The 20048-nt window shown below is 47.9% G+C and overlaps 1 protein-coding gene across 7 annotated transcripts in view; it reads left to right on the top strand.

Annotated features, from left to right (window-relative positions):
- Positions 1 to 20048, top strand: part of TADA1 (transcriptional adaptor 1) — a 31258-nt gene that overhangs the window by 2024 nt on the left and 9186 nt on the right. Inside the window, exons 4-10 of one of the 7 annotated variants that reach the window (XM_053950103.1) lie at positions 5557 to 5654; positions 7787 to 7996; positions 8991 to 9142; positions 10024 to 10186; positions 11715 to 13182; positions 14620 to 16391; positions 17104 to 17457. In XM_053950103.1, coding sequence (XP_053806078.1) covers positions 5557 to 5654; positions 7787 to 7996; positions 8991 to 9142; positions 10024 to 10186; positions 11715 to 11867 — 776 coding nt within the window. In that variant the 3' untranslated portion in view covers positions 11868 to 13182; positions 14620 to 16391; positions 17104 to 17457. The other 6 variants (XM_053950104.1, XM_053950108.1, XM_053950105.1 and 3 more) reach the window with 6 other exon arrangements.

Below are 20048 nucleotides of genomic sequence, written 5' to 3' on the forward strand. Positions count from 1 at the left end.
ACAGGGGGCCTTGGTTGAGCTCTGACCTATTAACCCAGTCATCTGCAGATAGCTAACACTTTAACTTTGTGAGCATCTAGAATTACATTTTACCTTTGTGATGAGTGTCTAGAATGGCTGTCCTCAGGGTTGCAGGTGTGCTTTGTTTGGCCTTCGAAAGAGCTCTCAACCCAGAGATGCAGCAAGAGCAACTGAGCTGCAGTTCAAGATGTGGAACTGCTGTGTAGGAAGGGAGAAAAAATGGTTACAGCTCACATGGGCTGAGACCTGAGAGATGAGTTTTTGAGAGAATACCTGTTACTGAGGTGTCTGTTGTAGCTAGAGAAAATAATGCCTGCCAAATCATGGCTGCCCAGGGGTTTTTGTGTTGGAGCTGGTCCTGAACTCTACCAGCTGTGCTAACATTTAATAAATGTTCATTTTCCCCCACCTCCAAACTTGCTTTGTTCGCTCATGATTAAACGACAAAAACACCTTGTGTTTTTAATGTCACCTTGTGTTTTTGTCCTAAACTTGTTCCCTTTAGGGGTCTGGACTCATGTAAATCAGAAGGTTTATATCTGAATCTGCTGCTCCTTGCTTTTAACTTTGAGTAGTTAATTACAGCTGGATTATAAGCAGAACGCACAGGAACAGTGATTCCCCTGATGACCACCTGGAGCAGCTGAGTCTAAACGAGGAGGGGAGGGAGGCAGTGCCTGTTCTCTGAGCTCAGCAGTGAGCTGCTGTGAGTGTTGGGATGCAGGTCACAGCTCAGAGGTCTTGCTTCTCAGAGGCAGTGGTAGGCTAGGGCCTCTTGCCATGTGCCTGAGGTTGGGGTTTGCTATTCCTGTGTGCATGCTCTGGGCTCAGCTGTTCTGAATGTCACTTGTCTCTCTAGCCAGTCTCTTTATGCCACTTAGTCGTGGCATGCAGCTGTGTGGTCAGGATTCCTCAGCACACTCTCCCAGGTGTCCCTTTTCCAAGGCTGTTTAGGATTGTGTGGAAGGCAGGAGCCCCAGCACAGAGCAGGGTGCTGCTCCACAGGTGCTTTCCATATGCTCCTTATTTCCTGCCTGACCTTCTTTAACTTCCAAGTCTCTGGAGGTTGTTTTCTCTTGTCCCATTGCAGCTGCTCCCCTCAGAGCCCCCGAAGAAGCCTGGTTGTAGTGGTTCAGCAGGAAATGGCCAGCTGGCTAGGCCTTTCCCAGTGCTGGTCACCTCCAGGGCTTTCAGGCAAGCTTTGGCTGCCTCTGTGTCCACAGACTGCATAAGCCAGCTTGGAAAAAAAGTCAGTTTAATCATGGGTGTGTGGTCTTAAAGGTGTGGTTTGGTGCTCTGGAGCTAACAGTGCATTCTGCTAGTCCCTTCCAGCAGCTCAGCTGTGCAGTCCACAGATCAGTGCAGAGTCTCCCAATGATCTGGGAGCTGATCTGTGCTGAGGTGCCTCTTTCTGGGCTATTGGTAGATCTCTTGCAGGCAAGATCTCCCTGTCAGCTGTGTGTGGTGTAGGGTTGTACATGCAAACCCAGGAAAATACAGTATCAGTGGAACACTAGCTTTTAACATCTAGATTTGTTTTTCTTCCCATAGATACCAGTCTGACACCTGCTAGTTGTATTTTTTTGTGTTGTGGTTTGGTTTTTTCCTCTTTCTTTTTCCCCCCTCCATGTAAGAATGGAAAGCTAACAGGCTTTTGTGTCTAACACTGTCTTTTGGGTAGAAGGTGTTTACTTCATGATTCATGGAAATAAGTAACTTTAAAGAAGTGTTTTTGAGGCACTTGTCACACCGTTGTGAGGGTTACTGATGCATGTACTTTCCACCTCGGTGTGAGAGACAAGGGGAAAGAGCCATCCTTAAAATGTTATTTTGTATTAAAAAAGTAACCATATGGTCAGTGGTAAAATTGTACTTGATACTGTACCCTGTTGGAATAAGAACCCTTGGGGAAGGTATTTTTCAGGAGTGATTGTAATATATGTTGAACCATGCAAACAAACCCATCTGATCCCAATTTTGCTGCACCTTGTAGTAGTGGTTCCACCTGGGATTTAGGGGAGCACTTGGTGAATGTCACCCTTTCTGAGGATGCTTTGCATTTCCCCCTCTCACCCAAACAACTTGAAATCCCAGTTGCCCAGCCTCTGTGCCATGGGATTTGGTGGTGCAGAGGCAGGGAGGTGTGTTGTCTATTCTGATGTGAAGGATGACCATTTGGGGTCAGCTCTCCTGGCTGTGTCCTGTCCTAAGTCCTTGTGCACTGCCAGGCTCCTAGCTGGTGGGATGGGGTGAGGAGCAAAAAATCCCTTGGCTCTGTGCTCTGCAGGAATGAAAACATCCCTGTGTTACCAACATTGCTCTTGGCACACATCCAATACACAGTCCTGTGCAAGCTACCATGGAAAAAAATTAACCATCTTCCACCCCAAACCAGCATGCTGGGATGTCTTCTTCCCCAAGAAAGTCCTTCAGGAGGGACTCTGGCTTACATCCTTTCTTAACCTTGCATGGACTGACCTTGTTTGTTGGACAGTTGCAAGCACTCAGAGTAGCAAGGTTTCTTGAGTTAATATGTATCTTGCTTGAACTGTTCCCTCCTTTCTTAGCTAAATGTTAGCAATAAAACTGAGACAATTGCAAAAACCTCAGTTAGTGATGTAAGGATTTAATTTATTTAGTAGTACTCTGAAGCCAATCAAAAGATGGTTCCGTGAACTAGAACTCATGTGGAATAACAGGAGCATTTTATTTCATCAGATTTGTCCACAGGCTTTGCTTAGAGGGCTTGCAGCTGTGAGATTGGCTCAGGTTGCTTGTGTTTGCTTCTCTCCAGAGTACTGAGAAGGGAGGAAAAGTAAGAAAATGGGAGTGTGAGTTTTTGGCAGAGGAGAGTCAGCAGAATATCAGCCAAATATCAGCAGAATACCTTGTTCCTGCAAGAAAATTAAAACAAGCCCCTCTGAACTGAAGATCAAGTAAACAGGCGTGGGAAATGTGTGTTTTCTCTATGTCTGCTTCTCTCTGTGGTGACTTTCTCTGAATCTTTGTCCTTTCCTCATGTAGCATGTCAGGCAAACCTGACAGGCTCTGTCTGGACTGGCTGGTGCCATCATGACGATGCCATGCAGAGATGTGGCAGCTTCTAGAAAAATGTTTTTATCTCTTGCTGATCTTTGAAGGCAGAGCAGCAGTGCCTTGTTAAGGTCCGATTCCTTTGCTAGCAAGAATGAATAAAAGCTGCATTCATCTCTGAAGTTTCATGTCTGAGCCAACCCAGCCTTGTCATTTGTGCCCAGGAAGGCAAGTACTGGTTTCTTAGAATGCTAGAGGGAAATTTTGCTTTCTTCATCTAGTGCAAGTCAGGCTTGGTAATATGAAAACCTGGAAAAGGAACCAAAATTTGTGCCATGGGCTCTTTATAGTGGGGAATAGGAGATTGTATCTCACCTTTTCCTTGTTTTAAGCTGAGTTTGGTTAAGTTCTTGTTAAATGTGCACGTTGAGATTCAATGAAGTTGCATCTTTCAGATCTGTCAAAGCCTATAAATTTAGTTGCCATTTAATTTGAAACCTACTGTATTATTTTTCTTAAAAAAGGTATTTAAAAAATTCAGACTTAGCTGTAACCTATTATATGTGTGGAACATTGTCAGAGAAAAGAGTGTTTGCAATTTCCATCTCCATCCATTGCACTTTCTCTGGTCACAAATGAGGCTGTGAAGGAGCTGTGTGAGACTTGATGTGGTTCTCCACAGTGGTTTCCTATGCTCCATTATTAGGGCCTCTCCTGTGATGTATTGATGAGCAGTGACACCAGCCTTGCAATTTTTGGGGAGGTTTTATTTATTATCTTTTAATTTCTTAAATTGACCAATGGATTTTGACAACAGGGTTTGTAGGCTATGGGTTTCCACCTCTCTAATCGGATGTAACTAAACTTCTTGGTCAAGTTTTTTTTTTTTTTAATATAGGGAGAATGTGCCATCTCTGTGTGTGTAGGTTGTTTCTAATCCCTTCTTAGCAGCTGACCATTCAAAAACTTCACCTGAATCCTCTAGCTGAACCTGATCCTGTTGGAATTTTTTTTTTCCATAGCAGAGGACATGGTGCTTGTGCTCCAGCTGGGAGTGTGGGAAGCTCCCCATAGCCAAGGACTTCTAGCCAGCCTCATTCCTTACAAACAGGACTGTGGTATAATTGTGTTTATGAGGTCCTGACTACAGCAAATTAAACATAGTTAATTCTTGATTACAGCAACTGGGGCAGCCAGAGATAAACCCACAGATTGGTGTGAAGCTGGTGAGAACTGTGGGAGCAGGACAGAACCACAGATGGGTGTTGGTCAGCACTCAGTGAGGCTAGCTGGGCTGTGGGTGGTGAGATGTGGAAAGGCTGCTGTCACCTCTTGTCCCTGTCTAGAGGAAATGGCAAATTCTGGCTGAGGTGTGGCCAAGATGTCCAAGACATTGCTGTGCTGTCAGAACTGCCTGGCAGCAGAGCTCCAGCTCTGCTTCGGGGGCAGCTGAAGTGCCTTCAGAGCCGAGCTGTCCAAGCTCCCTGAGGTGGGGCATGCTCAGGGCACGCTGCACTCCAAAGGAAGAGGATGCTCACTTGCAATGCCAAACTGGGGCAGGAGGGTGCTGGAGGCACACAGCACAGGCTGCTCTGTAGCCACGAGAGGGCTGCCCAGTCTCTGAGTTGTGCTTGTTCCCTGCCAACAAGCACACACACATCCAGTGCAGTGCAGCCAATTCTCCTGAAGGAATGAATTGCTCACAGATGCTGTAAACCTGTCAGCAGGAAATTTGCTAGGCTGTCCTTGCCAAGAGCTGTGTGATTATCACGATGTGGTTTGGCCTGCTGTAGGGGTAGCTGTCAGACAGTGTTCAGTGGACTTTTGAGCTGATGATATGACCAAAAGTATTTATTTATTGGTACTAAACAAGAACCTCTTTTTCAACTGTTTGCTGACTGGTCACATTAATGACATCCTGCTCCTGGGCTCAGTGACCTCGGCAGTTCTTCCCTCCTCTCCTTCTCTTCAGTGTAACGAAACAATCAGCTGTGATGTTTAATAAGGATCCTTGACAAATCTTGCTGAAGGAGAACTGGGGAGTCAGGCTGCTCAATTCAGATGGTTTAGCATCTGACCTGATCCAGGAGTGGGTGAGAGAACCCACTCCAGGTAAGAGCTCCAGGCAAGCTCTTACTTCCTGATGGAACAAATGGCTTGTTCCTTCCTTTTGGATTTTCTTACAGGCTGTGCTTATCTCTCTCCTTCCACTATGGGTTTTGTGTGGTGTGTGGACAATAAGTCATGGGTGTTGTGAGTGAGTCAAAGTTGCAAGGGGCTGACAAAGGAAGGGAGGAGCTACCAAAAGTGTTCTCCCCTCAAAGGACCTTCCTCTTTGCTATGGCTGTTGATTTTGGGTTGAGGCTTAACAGGTGGCCAAATGTTAAGGGTTTCATCCTGGCCCTAAATCAGCAACACCAACTGAGTGGGTGTTTTGTGGGTTTATTTTTTTGTTGTTTGTTTGCCTGTTTGTTTTGGTTTCTTTTTCTTTTCAATTTGTAGAAGGTGCTGGATCTCTGCCATGGCCGGGTGGCTCTGCAACTAAACCTGGAAAACCCAAAGGGAAGAAAAAGATTTCTTCAGTTCGCCAAAAGTTTGATGTAAGTGCCTGTGGCTCACTTTATATCTACCAAATTCTTAAAACAGGTGATTTACTGTTTATTCAGGCAGTCAGATAGAATTCTCTGACTAAGTCTCAAAGTGTTAGAAGCAAGATCCTGGGTGTAATGTTTTCAGAAGGTCAAGTTGTTTCAGATCTGAGAATGCCTTTTAAAGGTGCTATCTTCTGGTAGGTGGCACAGAAATGTGCAAGATCCGGTTCACTTTGCAGCAGAGGCTCTGTACATCCACCCAGTACTGTCTCACCCCTGTTCTGCACTTGTTTCTGTGCTGCCAGAGCAGTGTGGAGGGAGCCTGGTGTGACAGATTTGGAATGAGGCACTCTCTTCAACAGGCAGGATTTGATAAGGTGCATACTGCCTTTCTAAGGACTTTGATTAGGCACTCCATGTGTGCTTCAGAGACTAGTGTTCCAAAGGCATGCAAGTCCAGCTGGAGGCTTCTTGTATTTAGGAACTGTCAAATTACTTTGCAGTGCTCACAGCTGCAACCTGTATTGTGGTGTTCTGAATTCAGACTGTGTTATCTTGCTTGTCTTAAAACTTCACTGTAACTCTTCAGTTCAGCAGCAAGTAGATGAGAGTTTGAGAAGCAAGTTGTGGTGTAGTGGAAGTCTTAGAATTTGATTTACTCACTACTCCTAGGATACACCAGATTTCTAGTGTGTGTTTGTGCACGTGTTCAGGAATGCTTGGCAGTAAGCACTGTATGAAGTGCATGTTATGATTAATGGGCTTTTCTGGAACTAGTGGAATTCCTGAGTAGTGTGAACTTGGAAGTGCCTTGGTATTTCATAATGTTTTCCTCACTGGTGAGAATAACAGCTGTGAATGACCACAGGTCCATTCCATTTGGCTTCTGCTCTCCCAAACCACATTCCTCTTGAGAGTTGCTTACGTTTTGAAGGTCTTTTTTTCCAGGCATGTGACTTTCCTGTAATGAAAGCATAAATCTTTAGAATTATGGGGAGGGAAACCTGCTTTCACACACCAGTGGGTGGATTGGTTTTTCGCTCTGAGTTAAATGCCACACTGTCCTTTGACTAAAGCAGCCCCCCTTTCTCCCCTGAAACTAAGATGTGAGAAATCCACTTTGCTGCATATTCATTGTTCATATTTAAAGTGTGTTGGTCCTGGTGCCCCATAAGAGCCTTGCAGCAATCTCCATTCCATAGACACTGGAAAGTAGAGAGAGTGTGATGAGTCTGTTTCCTTGTGGGTTAGAGCTGGGCCAAGCACATGGCTGGGCTCAAGGATCAATAATTTCCATTTGCTTTGTTCCCCCTTTATCTGGGGACTGAGGAGCCATCACAGGCACTCAGAGCTTGAGACACAGTGCAGCCAAGGATTTGTGCTGGAATACATATGGCTTGGGAAATGCCACCTTCTAGTATGAATTCCTGTTCTGTGATGAGTTTTTTTTCTTTAAATAACTAAGTCAGTTCTGAAAGACAGTCATAATCCATCTCAGTGGCTGTTCTGTAACACAGCTCTGCTTAGAGTAGTGAAAGTACACAGGGAGACTGGAGTATGAAATTGGTGCTGGAATTGGGCTAAGTTTAAAGCATTAGAAAAATGTAAGAATCAATCACTCAAGTTTAGGATCATGGGTTTTAATCTGGAGGGTAACTGTACAGATAGTAAGTAAAAATATACCCTTCTGTACAAGAAATTACTAAATAGATGAGAACTCTTCAACATAGAAGGTGTCTGAGAGATGTGAAAGTCCAGTCACTGGTCTGGGTGGTGTGAAAGGAAGTAAAAAAGACAGTCACTGACCACATTTGAGACTCCTAGGAGAATCAAACAAATCTAGCAGGTGGGGAGGTACAGAGCAGACCAGAGCAGGTGAGTCTTCATATGGTGTGTAGAATTTCTTGCTGCAGTGTGTTGTGGATACCCAAATTTCAGGTGGTTTGGGGTGCTACTGGACAAGTCCTGTGAAAGGATACCAACACTGACTAACCAATTTCTTCAGTCACAAGTCATCAGGGAGGATTTTTAAAGGACTTTTTATAGGTGTAAGCTTTCTGAGTGGAGAAGGGATGGCCCCTTGATGAACCAAAGGGTCTGAATGAATATTATCTTATGCTTTAATGTTGTGTTCCTGACAGCACCGGTTCCAGCCTCAGAACCCGCTGTCGGGAGCCCAGCAGTTTGTGGCAAAGGATCCTCAGGAGGATGATGATTTGAAGCTGTGCTCTCACACCATGATGCTCCCAACACGTGGCCAGCTGGAAGGAAGGATGATTGTCACTGCCTATGAGCACGGGCTGGACAATGTCACCGAGGAGGCAGTGACAGCCGTTGTTTATGCTGTGGAGGTGAGGCTGGGCTGGGGGGCTGCAGTGGTCTCATAACAGCAGCAGCAAAAGGCTCTGTGTGCAGTGTGGGGCGTTGTCCCCCAGCATGGGGTGGAAACCTGCTGCTCTGATGGTTCTCCAATTGCCCTTTTGTCCCCTGAGTGATGTGAGAATGGAGAATCTCGTGCCCTAGATGTAAAGTCTTGGACTTCTGCCTGCAAGCAGAAGTTTTGATGTACTTGTACCGTACCCCTGGCATGCTGAAGTAGCTGTTGTGGAAAATGCTCTTCCTATCACTTAAAAGCAGGGACAGAATGGGAATGTCAGTTTGACCAGTTCTATAAAACGCAACCTGTTACAGGCACAGTGTCTGGCCTGGCCATGAAGGAACAGGATCAGGTGATACCTGATCCAGGTGAAGTCCTGGTTTGGCTTTGGCCATTGGTGGTGCATCACTGTACACATCCCAGGAATGACACAGCCACTGCTTGGAGCATTGATGTGTGGATGGTTTTCTGCACTCAGCATGTGGAGGCCAACCTGGGTTCCCCATCTGGAGTGAGGCCAAATGAAGAAGTTGTCTGCTTGTTTTTTTTCAGCCTGTTCCTTCTCCAGCACTGTTCAGGCAAATGAAAAATCTCAGTGAGTGGCTTTTCACTGTCATTTCAGGGTGTGTATTTCAGTTCAAGTGTAACATCTAGTGTCAGTTACAAAATCTTAACCTTAATCAGAGGTTGGGAATTTCCTAGCATTGAAGACACCCCTTTGACATTTGAAGCAGGACATCACATATTAAAATATAGTTCACAGGCTGATGCTTATGGTATTCACAAAGTGCCATGTTCTCTGTATCCAAGTGTTGGATAATGAAAACATCCTGTCCAGGTATTGGTTCCCTTCCATCTTTAGGTCCCTGTGGTCATAGCAGCAGTGTTTCTGTCTTGCCATTTGTTGAGGCCCTTCTATCCATGAGTGAATGTATCAGCACATGTCACAAGAGTTGTTTTCCTTGCAGAACCACCTTAAGGACATTCTGACCTCTGTGATATCTAGGAGGAAAGCCTATCGTCTGAGGGATGGCCATTTCAAGTATGCCTTTGGAAGCAATATCAACCCTCAGCCATATCTGAAGAACAGTGTTGTTGCTTATAACAACTTAATTGAGTGGTAAGGAGCTGGCAGCACACTGATAATGTACATGGATTTTTCTAGTCTTGGAATTACTCCGTGGCTCAGCTGCTTCTTTTATGTGTGTTGACGGTGTCTTGCTTTCACACACTAGGAAGGTGTTGGTATGGAGGATTGTACAACTAAACAGGGAGTGAGGATATGGGGATTTCCCAGCACTGGACTGTAGGGACAGTGTTACATCTCTCTCCCTTACCTCTGCTTGTCCAGCAGTTTATTACTGCTTTTTGGAAATGTGAGTAACATGGCAATTCTCTGCCTTTGTGGAGGCACGGCTGTTGTGCCATAGGATTCAAATGTCAGTGAGGACCTGCAGGATACTGCCATCCTGTCATTTCCTGCATGCAAATGTGTTTATGGTTCTTTGGCACATCTTTGTAGTTAGCAGGGCTTTGAGGTCCTCCAGTTTGGAGTCTCAATGTCAAAGAGTTTGTGCAGTGCATCTTGGCAGTGTTTGTGTACGAGAAGGCAGTTTTGTCTTTGGCAGCTGCTAGCAGTTGACAGGAGGTCGTGGGTGTTTGAAGATTTGATTGTAGCACTACAAACAACTCTGCCTAAGGGCCAGTGTTTCAGCTCAGTGTTGTGTGTGCCTTAATTTTTATGCTGGGTAGAGACTATTGGCTGCGAGTAACACAAAGTTGCGCAACTGAGACCATTTAAGCAGGGCTGGAGCATGTTGAGGGTCAGTCCGCACTCCTCGTTAAACTGGAATTTAAAAGAAATTTTTATTAGAGCTGAAATAATTTTATGTACCTATGGGCCACACCAGGTGGTGCAGTGCAGCAAGGCTCCTGCTGTATGACAGCCGCAGCTGGTGCTGGTTTTGTGACTGGGGTTTTTTCTGCCTGCTCTGCCTCCAGCCCCCCGAGCAGCGTGACGCCCTCGGCGGGTCAGAGCCTGGCCGCCCCGCCCGCTCCTGATGATGCTGAGCAGCAGGCAGCCCTGCTCCTGGCCTGCTCTGGGGACACCCTGCCAGCATCCCTGCCTCCAGTCAACATGTATGACCTCTTTGAGGCACTGCAGGTAAGCTGGTCATGTCACACCTTTGTGCCACAGGCAGTGCTGCCCTGGGTGCCAGCTGCCAGTCTTAGGCGTGGTTTATGTGCATGGAGGGGGATTTGTTTTCTCTTCCCATAGTCTCTTTCCTTCTTTGGCTTTGATTTGTTCCCACGGTTAACTCCTGGTTTAATGCCTGTTCTGATCCCCTTGGTCACAGAGCTGATGAGGAAATCCCTCTCTCACAGCTGTGCAAGATGGGTGAACTCTTCCTCTGCAGTGATTATATCAGAACTGAGCTGGACAGATTTTGACAGTGCTGCAGCAAAATACCTTACCTGTCATGTCCCTTCTTACTCCTCATGTTCCACCTGGGTACTCAGAGGAATACTTGGTCCTGGCATGCAGGCCACTGCAGTGGGTTGGCTGTGATCACCCCAGTCCTGGGGAGGCATTTAAGGTCAGCTGGCTGAATTTTCATTGGCGATGTATGGCTGTGGTTCCCTCCCTCTCTGGCAGCTGTGGGGGCATTGCCTACTTTGAATGTCTAAAATTAGTTGTTAGAAATTCCCCCTTGATGATCTCTGCTGTTGTGAACAGGCCTTGGGATTTTGTCTCACAATTGTGGATACAGACCACAGAGCTGTAATCAAGCGTTCATCTCATGTTTAGTCAGAATTGTTATTTCTGTGGTTTTGATGATCAATTATTGATTGTCACCCCAAGAGCAAAATTACTATTTCCTTACCATGGCACTTGTGGGGGTCAGCTTGTTGGGACCCCAACAGTGCAAAAGTCCATTTCCCAGCCCGTCGCAGCCAAAGAAGGAATCTGGAATGCTTCGGATCGTGTCGTCAAGGCTGTTTACTTTTCCTCATCTAGAACATTCTTTCTCTGACCTGCCAAGCTCTGGCTAGCAAGGAGGCCATGGCAATCTGCTCTGCCCTCTCAGGCAGTGTTTACCTTTTATATCAAAAGTTATGTATAGTCTGTTTACAATAACGTGCCAATATCTAACACCTATGTTGGACAGTGTGTCTCTACCTTAAACCAATAGAAAAGTGTCACCATCACACCAAGACATGGAGGACAAGACAAAGGAGAAGAAGGCTAGGACATGCCCAAATTCCTCCATCTTGACCCCTGAATCACATTCTAAAAATCCCAAAGTTCTACTTTTCCACCCTGTGTTAATTCAAATACCACACTACTCAAACCCTTGTGGCTTGTAATTTCCCACACAAAATCGACAGTCTTCCACGGGCCAAAATTGAAGCCACAGGTGTTTTTGACTTCCTGCCAGGGTCTCGAGACAGCCAGGGCAGCCAGAGGGATGTCCTGGACTCTGACAGGCACTCCCTTAGCAAGTGGTGTAAGAGGTGGTTGTGCTGTGCTGGCCGCTGTGGCAGTGCTGGCAGGGAGCAGCTCTCCCTGTGAGACTCCCTTTGTTCCCACTCTGCAGAGCTGGCCCCTGTGGTAGAGGGAGGTTATTCCCTGGTAACATGGGCAAATGTGTATGGAAGTGTGCAGCTTGTTTCCCACCATGCATTTCCAGGTGCACAAAGAAGTGATCCCTGCACACACAGTCTATGCTCTCAACATTGAGAGGATTGTCATGAAACTCTGGCACCCGAACCACGAGGAGCTGCAGCAGGACAAGATCCATCGGCAGCGCCTGGCCATGAAGGAGGGCCTCCTGCTCTGCTAGAGCTGGGCAGCCCTGCCAGCCCTCAGGTGGCTCCAGCCTGCTCCTGGGACTTGTCATTCGGATGCTCCTTACAAAACCTGTGTCAGCATCTCCAGGATGATGTGATTTATGAGTCAGCTTTTCCTATGGAAATGGGACTGAGTTGTGGGACGCTTCCTCTGCTTCCCCAGAGTCATGTGCTGTGGAGTACTTGCAGCAATGTCACTGAGTTGGGAAAGAGAAACAAGACACATTTGCAAGGACTGGTTTTAGGAAAAATAAATGTGGGAGCGGAAAGAGTTGGTTTTAAATAAGGTGTGCTCTTGTCTTCTTTTGTGAGCATGGAGAATCTGCCTCCTTGCCCTCACCTCTCAGGTAGTTTCCCTCCTGAGCTCAGACTCAGAGGCCTTGTCCAATTTCTGTTGCAGTTGGTGGGAGCCTTTTCATTAACTGATTATGGGGTGGGCTCCTGTGAAGATGAGCAGTTCTGTTAGCTGACATTGTTCCTCTTCTACCAGGGGAACTTCTGATTAGAAACTGTGACAAAACAAGGCAAAAAGGGAATTGTCTTGGTGTTGAAGACTCCTTGGATTTGCAGCATGAACAAATCTCTCCTATCACTTCCTTGTAAAAATATGCAGTCTTGTATTACTTCATTATGAAATGATGCAGCCGCACCTCTCCACATGGGAGATGTGCAGATCACTGTGTAAAAGGAGAAATTCCACCTTCTGGGTTTCAGGTATTAATGAGTCAGCTCTGGGAATCAGCTTATTATAACAAGAGAATTCCATTAAAGTGTCGTACTTACTACATGACCTGGATTTGACCTCAAACATGAAGGTACCTGCTGAAGTGCGACTCGCTTAGTGTGCCTCCAGATTAATGGAATTGAAACAGCTTCTTCTGGGGGAATACGAAAGGGGAAGCTCATGGTTCCACTTCATTCTGGTTCTCCTCTTCGGAAGGTATTTGGATGGGAGATTTGTCATATTTCTCCTGAACTTTTCTTCTCTGCTGTACCCCCAGGACTGAGGAGGGTGCAGATCCCTGATGTTTCTTCCCAGTTACTATTTTTATAACTTCCTTTCCTGACCCCTGTGACTGTTTATGTTGCACCAGCATTGTAATAAGGGGCAGTGCAGCTGTCCCTGTGTTCCTGCCTTTCCTGCATCTCCTTCAGGATGTGCTGTGGAGTCAGGCATAGCAAGAGGCAGTGTCTGGGCAGGTATTGGTGGCTCTCTTCATGAGAAGATCACTTTAGGATTATGAAGAAACTGGGAAAGGCAACAACACAAAACTGCAGCAGGGCCTGGCAGGATGGGAGCAGTTGTAGGTAAGTCTGGCAGTATGTGGTTAAGAGGGGAGTGAGGGAGAAAAGATGGACAATTCATTTTGGTCCCCTTCTTTTGACTGTTTTGTTTTTCTGTTGTTAAGCTGGTCAGAGCAAGCCTGAGCTTAAAAGTTGACTCAGTGGCTTTTACATGAGAGTTTTTAAAAGCAGTGTTTAACCTTACTAACTGTGTGGTGGTGAGATCATCAAGCCACCCAAAATACACCCCATGGGGTGTGGGAGGGAGATTTCCCAGATAGTTGTGATGCTTCTGGTGTAAAATGAAAGCATTCAGTTTGTTTGCTAGAAACTCTGGGGCAGCTCTGAGGATCTCAGATCTGAAGAAAGCATCACAGGCGGGTTCTGAAACAAATTGCTAAGTGTGGCACTAGAATGTCCCTGCTGTTTGCCTGAGCTGTCTTCTGAAGAGCCAAGTCATCTATTCCACCCTGACAAAGTTGGGTGTTTGGTATGCCTGCTGCACAGCAAAGGCTCTGACAAGGAACTCGTGTCAGCTGCATTTGCAGAGATCTGAAAACTGAAAGGCACACGTTCTCGAAGCATTTGCCACGGAGCGTGAATGTTTGTGATAAACAATGCTTTACAGGCTTCTTGGGTCATGGAGCTGCAAGGGATCACGGAATATTCTGAGTTGGAAGGGAGCCACAAGGATCAGGAGCCCAACACTTAAGGGAATGGCCCATATGAGCATCAGACCCATTATGAGCACCGTGCTCTAACCAACTGAGCTAATCCCTGTGGCTGACTGGAGGCTGTTTTTCCACCCCCTGCTGAAGGAAGGGCCAAGCTCAAAATTAGAGCAGGTTGTTTATTTCCAGAGAGGAGCCCAGACAGGCAGTGCCATCTCCAGTTCTGGTGTTGTGAGCATGTGGACAGTGGAGGTTTTCCCTGGAGTCCTGCCCTGAGAGCAGGATGCTGGTACTGACAGGTATCACTGTTAGGCTGTGACATGACATGTCTGTCTTCACTACAGTAGTTAGCCCTCTAAAATGAATAAGTAACACTGCTGAACTTCAAAGCAGCACAGAAAATAGTTTGGCAGGGTCTGGCTTTTGCCCCAAGATCCACCCAGAACCTGCCAGCTCTGTGGCAGGCTAAGCTTGAGCAAAAGTGTTCCTGACAGGTGTTAGCTCAGAAACCTTCAGTGGAACTTCAAAGTTGCCTTGGGCAACCTGGTGTGCTTTTTAGTGGCCTTCACCATTGAAGGCTTTTTCCTCTGACCCCTGCCTCTTGCTGCAGGCCTGGAATTTGTTACAGTCATGCCAGAATATGGAAAGACAGAAGGGAAGGGATAAGACATCACCTGCCATGTCCTCAAGAGTGAGAATTGCATCTTATGCTCTTAACCCCATAGGAGCTATGCAGTGTACTGAAAGTTGCCACTTTTGAAGTTTCTATTGCTTCTGCTTCCACTTCTAGATCTGTAATGAAAAACCACTTGCCAGCTCATGAACAGAGGGGAAAGAGTGCTTGAGATGTTCACCAGGCTTGCTTCGTGGCCTGGGTTGGGGTGAAGTTGTTCATCTCGTCCCAGAAATGATCAGTGTGATCTGCATCCCTGCGAGTGTAGCAGTCAGAAAGAAAATCTGTTACTGTTCAGACAGTTTCAGCTGCCAGACCTGGCTTAAGTCTGACCAAACCTTTGCAGTTGTGTGCCAAGCAGGATGCCAGGGATGTGAATGCGGCACTCATCAGCACCCCCAAACAGCCAAATCCTTGCTCCCCAGACTTTGGTCTTGCCTCACTGGGGCTGTGTTGGTTATAATTAAAAAAAACACTGTTTCCATTTGAATTTCTGAAACCAGTTTCCCAGCGGTAGGCTGGGTTATAGTTAATTAAAGGCTCCCACAATCAGATATCTCCTTCTGCGCAACAACAGCCACTTCTGAAATGTCACTGTGGTGAGAGCAACGAGCAGGAGCTGGGGCCACTTCCATCTCACAGGAAGGGCTTCTGGCCTTTCCATGGAGCACCCTGTAACCTCTTTGACTCCTTTAAAAGCTTTTAAACCCTGGTTGGGAGTGTGTCAGCAGGGCTCCTGCCCAGGTCCTGGCAGCCGTGCGTGTTCTTCCCTGCTCGTGTCTCCATGTGCACAGCTGGCCAGCTCTGCATCTCAGGAGGTGATTTGGTCCTGGCTGAGCAATCTGCCCTGTACTTCTATTTATATCTCACAGAGATGCTCCAGATGGATTTGGCAGAGGAGCAGCAGGTCATTGTCTGTGCAGTGTAGCCTTTCTGTGGAAAGTAGGCTTGATTTTCAGATATTTATAGTTCGTTGGTGTATTGTTGATGGGAGCAGCCACTCTGTTTTTCCCTAGAGCAACAAAAATATTTCAGACTTCCTTTTTCCACTGAAACTTTAACTTCTCACTAAAATGCTGTTTTCCCACCACAAAGAAAGCAAGAGGCAGCTCAGCCTGCTTTATTTTCACCTCTGTCTCTAGCCTCTCCAAAACTTCACCAGAAGTTTGTTCGAAGCTGTCAAATGTGGATTTTAGCTCTATAATAAATAGAGTATTGAATGACTCCATAATAAAAGGCTTCAGAGTAATTATTATCCACTCTCTGCATTCCCTAAAGACAGGAAAGGGGGGAGCAAGAGCCTGGCTCTGCTCCTGTGCTCTGGGAGTGCCTGGTGCAGGTGCAGCCCTGCTGTTTCTCTGATGGCTCACTACAGGATTGATGCTGCAGGGTCATTCTCCTTTCTCGTGTGTTGGAGATCCATCTCTGAATTCCTCCTGCTCTGCAAAATGTCTCAGCAGGGCTCCATGGTTTCCCCTGGAACCTGTGAGAGGGGATGTGTGAGAGCAGGGCTGGAGCTTCACAGTAGGCAGCAGATGCTGCAGTGTGTGATTCCCTTATTCTGCCAGTACAGCCCCCAGCAGTGGAGGGAGCAAGGCAGAGATGTCTTTGTCTTGGTGTCCCTTCTGGAGCTGTCACAGGCTTTGCACAGAGCCCTGGGGAGCCATCCTGGGGAACAGCAGCAGCTGCATCTCACAAGTCTTTGTGTTGGTAGTGCTAAAAAATGGGGTTGCAAAGCCCTTGGAGCAAAAAAATAAAGTATTTACTCTGTTGCCCCAAACCAGCTGGTACACACTGGTGCAGCAAGTCCTAAATCCTGTCAGAAGAGAGCCAAACCACGTGTCCTTGCCCCTGGGACAGCAGGGCCCTGAGCAGCACATCCCAGTGTGGTGAGGCTTCTTTTTTTCTTTTTTTTTTTTTTTTTTTTTTTTTTTTTTTTTTTTTTTTTTTTTTTCATTAGAAATGTAGGAAAAGCTAACATGGGAAGCAGACAGGAAGGAAGGCTAGAACCCAGTCTCCAAAGCCCAGGAAGCATTGAGGGAAGCTTTTGCTCAGTCAGCTGGGTGCAGGGAGCAGCACAGAGCTGTGCAGCAGCTCCTGAGGTTTGCTGACCCTGGGACCTGCCCTACCAAGGATGTGGGGAAGGCTGGGAAGCCCATCACCATTACCAAAACAGTTTTGCAATTTTCCTGGAGCTTCCCAGCAAAACACAGCAAGCAAGGCTTGATTTTGGGTTTCTCTCAGAGGAGACCCCTCGAGCCACAGGTGCAGTCTCTGTCAGGGCAGCTGCTCCTCTGCCCTCGTGGCTTTGTGGGCTCCAGCTCCCCTCACCCTGCTCAGCCACTGATGGGGTTTGGGTCATTTGAGTCTTCAGCCTGCCCATGAGTGGGAAAAACAGGAGAGGCAAAGACAGAAGCCCAGCAGCACACACAGACATGTTGAGAGACCAGCTGAGCACGGCCCAGCCGTGGCTGGTCAGCAGCAGTGGGTGACACACACCACCGTGTCTGTGCCACTCTGAAAGTGCTGCTGGAAGGTTCAGCCCGGCTGTTCCCTGCTGCGTGGGGGCTGTTACAGCTCATCCCAGTCTCCTGTTTCCAGTTCCTGAGGACTTGGTATGGACGTATTGACAGCTTTGGCCTTGTAGAGAGCAATCCGTGCTCTGGATCCCTGTAAACTGGCCTCCTCCCCACCAGTGCTTAAGGGAGGAGCTGCCCCCGCACGCTGCTGATCTCATTAAAACTCAACTTACACATCCACAGCCAAAAAATAAAGGAATAAAGCAAAGTCTGAAGTGCATCATTAATACAGAGCAGCCCCGGCTATTTGGAAATCACGCTTTGAAATACTGATATTGAGTCCCTCAGGATTTGAACCAACTTTGCTATTTTGTTTTTTTAGTCATTAATCAGTGGCTATAGCTACATAGTTATGATTAAACAATTGCACTGTGAACCTTTTAGACTTGGCTGATCTTTTGTTTTGAGAAAAAGACAATCCCAAGATGAATGGGCTGTCTGGACTAGAGACACCAGGAGTGAGCTCAGCAGGACTGAGCAGTAACTTGGAGAAAGGTAATTCTGACCACCAACCCCTGCCCTATCTCGCAGAAATGACACGAAAGTGTGAGCAGAGGAAGGAGCAGCCTCCCAATGTGTGGCCTCCACCCAAACCCCCACTGGCTCCTGGGAAGGTGGTGATGGACAAGCTGGCCCATGCCCCGGTGTGTCACCCTGCTGCTGGCTCGGCTGGCACAGGGGGAGCAGGGCTGTGCCTGGATGGCAGTGATCAGCTCACCAGAGAGTGCTGGGCACAGCTGTGCTCCTGCCTAAAGGGCAGCTCCAGGCACCCCAGGCAGGACCTCACTGCGACATCAAAGCGCCGAGGAATGCAAATGGGCTGCACCTCAGAGCTGGTGCCCAACCACAGCTGGGCCTCTGCTGGGCTGTGGCAATAATCTGGCGGGTCCCCTTTTGAAGCTTCTTGCTTGACCCCAGAGGTGCCCAAGTGGGCAGAGGTGCCAGGCCAGGCGTGGAGGCAGCATGGTGGAAGCACATCCTGCATGTGCTGAGGGAGGGTGGGAGAGGAGCAGGCAGAGCACAGCTCCCATGGGTGTCTTTTTTGACATCACACATCTGCTTCCCCAAGCACTTACTGGCTCTTGCTTTTGCTACTACTAAAAGAGAATATGTGACAAATAAAAGTATAGGCCTGACTGCCTAAACACTAGATTGTCCAGGCCATGGAGGAGCATCTTGACTCTCCCAGCAACCCTTCACTCACTGTCTGGTTTCATCCCTATTCCTGTAATTGTTTTTCATCCTGATATAAACTTGGAGGAAACTTGAAGACCATTAGTCACAGCTTCTGCTTTCTGGGGATTTAATTGTTTATTTGTTAATGCTTTCTGAAAATGGTAACCGCAGGGGAAAATGTGGTCCTTAGCCAGAGGCTGTGGTGAACTGACTGCAATGATTTTGACTAGTACAGTTTTTTATGAGAACAAGATCTCCAGTTCCTGCAGAAATAAGTCCTTGGCCTCATGCTCCCCTCTCTGCTGGGCTGATATCAGTGCTCTAGTTGTGTCCCACACCTGTGATCCCAGCACCCTCCAGCATGAGAATGCCCTGGGCATCCTCTGTGCTCCCTGTCAGTGTCACGGGTGAGAGGGAGGAGCTGGAGCTGCTCTCCAAAGTGAGACTGAGGAGCAAAAGAAGCACAAAGGATTTCTGTCAAAGAGCAGAGTATGAAGGCATGTGTGGGCCGTGCCTGAGGCACGTTTGCTCTGTGGGCAGGGTAACAGCACTGCTGCCTTGTGCTGCTCTAGTGGAGCAGGCGAAGTTTAAAGCCTGGAGAAGTCCAGAGGCTGAGGGAGCAGCAAGAAGTGCTCCTGCTGGCAGCCATGCAGGAAAAGGCTGTGGGCAGTGCCCATGCCTTTTGGGAGGTTCACAGGGAGCTGGGGATCAGGGAGGCTGCAGCTGCTCTCCTGTGGCACAGGAGGGGGTTCCAAAAGGCCCCTTTTGCTGCAGTGCCCAGGTGGGAGGTGGGGCTCAGCCTGTGCCTCTGGAGCAGCTGTGTTCCCTGAGCCAGTGGTGTCCTTGCTCGCAGCAGCAGTCCCAGGGCTTGTCACAGCTGGGCAGTGCCTCACAGCTGCATTGACCCAAAAAACCCAGGGGCAGGTGTGGCCATCACTGCCAAATCCAGAGCTGCCATTCCAGGGACCCCAAGCCGTTCCAGGGGCCAGAGAAGTGGTGGGCACACAGGACAGCGGGGCACAGAGGCAGAGGGAGGGAGCAGCCACCATCACTGAACAGCTGTGGAAGCTCTGGGCTCCAAACCCGAGCACCAGAAGCGTCTGTCTTGGATGCTGATGCCACATGACATCTCCTCCCAGCCCCTGGGGGTGCCAGGGTATGGCCAATGTCTCCTCTCCATGGTGCACAGCTCGCTGAGTGGGCACCGTGGGGCCATCACCAAGTGTGCAAAGGAAAGCCCGCAGCGCTGTGGGACCAGCCCATGCTGTGCTGCTGCTGGAGGCTCCTGTGTGTGCTTGGGTCTTCTGGAAATCCCCTGGCACTGTGGTGGCTGTGTGAGCCTGGCAGAGGCTGAGGTGGGGGGATAAGGGAGGGCTGCGGCTGCCACCACATCTCACTGTTGGGGAAATTCCTTGGCGGTTTAACAATATCTTTGCATCATCCTTATCTATGGTTTTCTGCTCACTTCAGGAGTGAGTTTTCTATTTAAGGCACATCATCTAAAGTCTAATTCCTTCCTAGGATCACCAGGCAGAAGCCCATCACCCTTCAAGCACAAAGGCTGATGTGTGTCCTTGGTCCCAGTCCTCCAGTTCAGAGCTTGCCTGGGGAGGGGGTCTGGCATCTCACATGGCGTGAGGATGCTGCTTTTCCCCCTTGCTGGGCTGGGCACAGTCAATTACATGTCCATGGACTAACAGAGAAGCTTCAGTAGTATCTGGGTAAATAAGATCTGTGTGTGCCTCCTCCTGTAGGGTTTGTCACCAAATCGCAGCTTCAGTTCGGTCAGTG

Source organism: Vidua chalybeata, chromosome 9 (genome assembly GCF_026979565.1).
Source record: "Vidua chalybeata isolate OUT-0048 chromosome 9, bVidCha1 merged haplotype, whole genome shotgun sequence".
NCBI classification, from domain to species: Eukaryota; Metazoa; Chordata; class Aves; order Passeriformes; family Viduidae; genus Vidua; species Vidua chalybeata.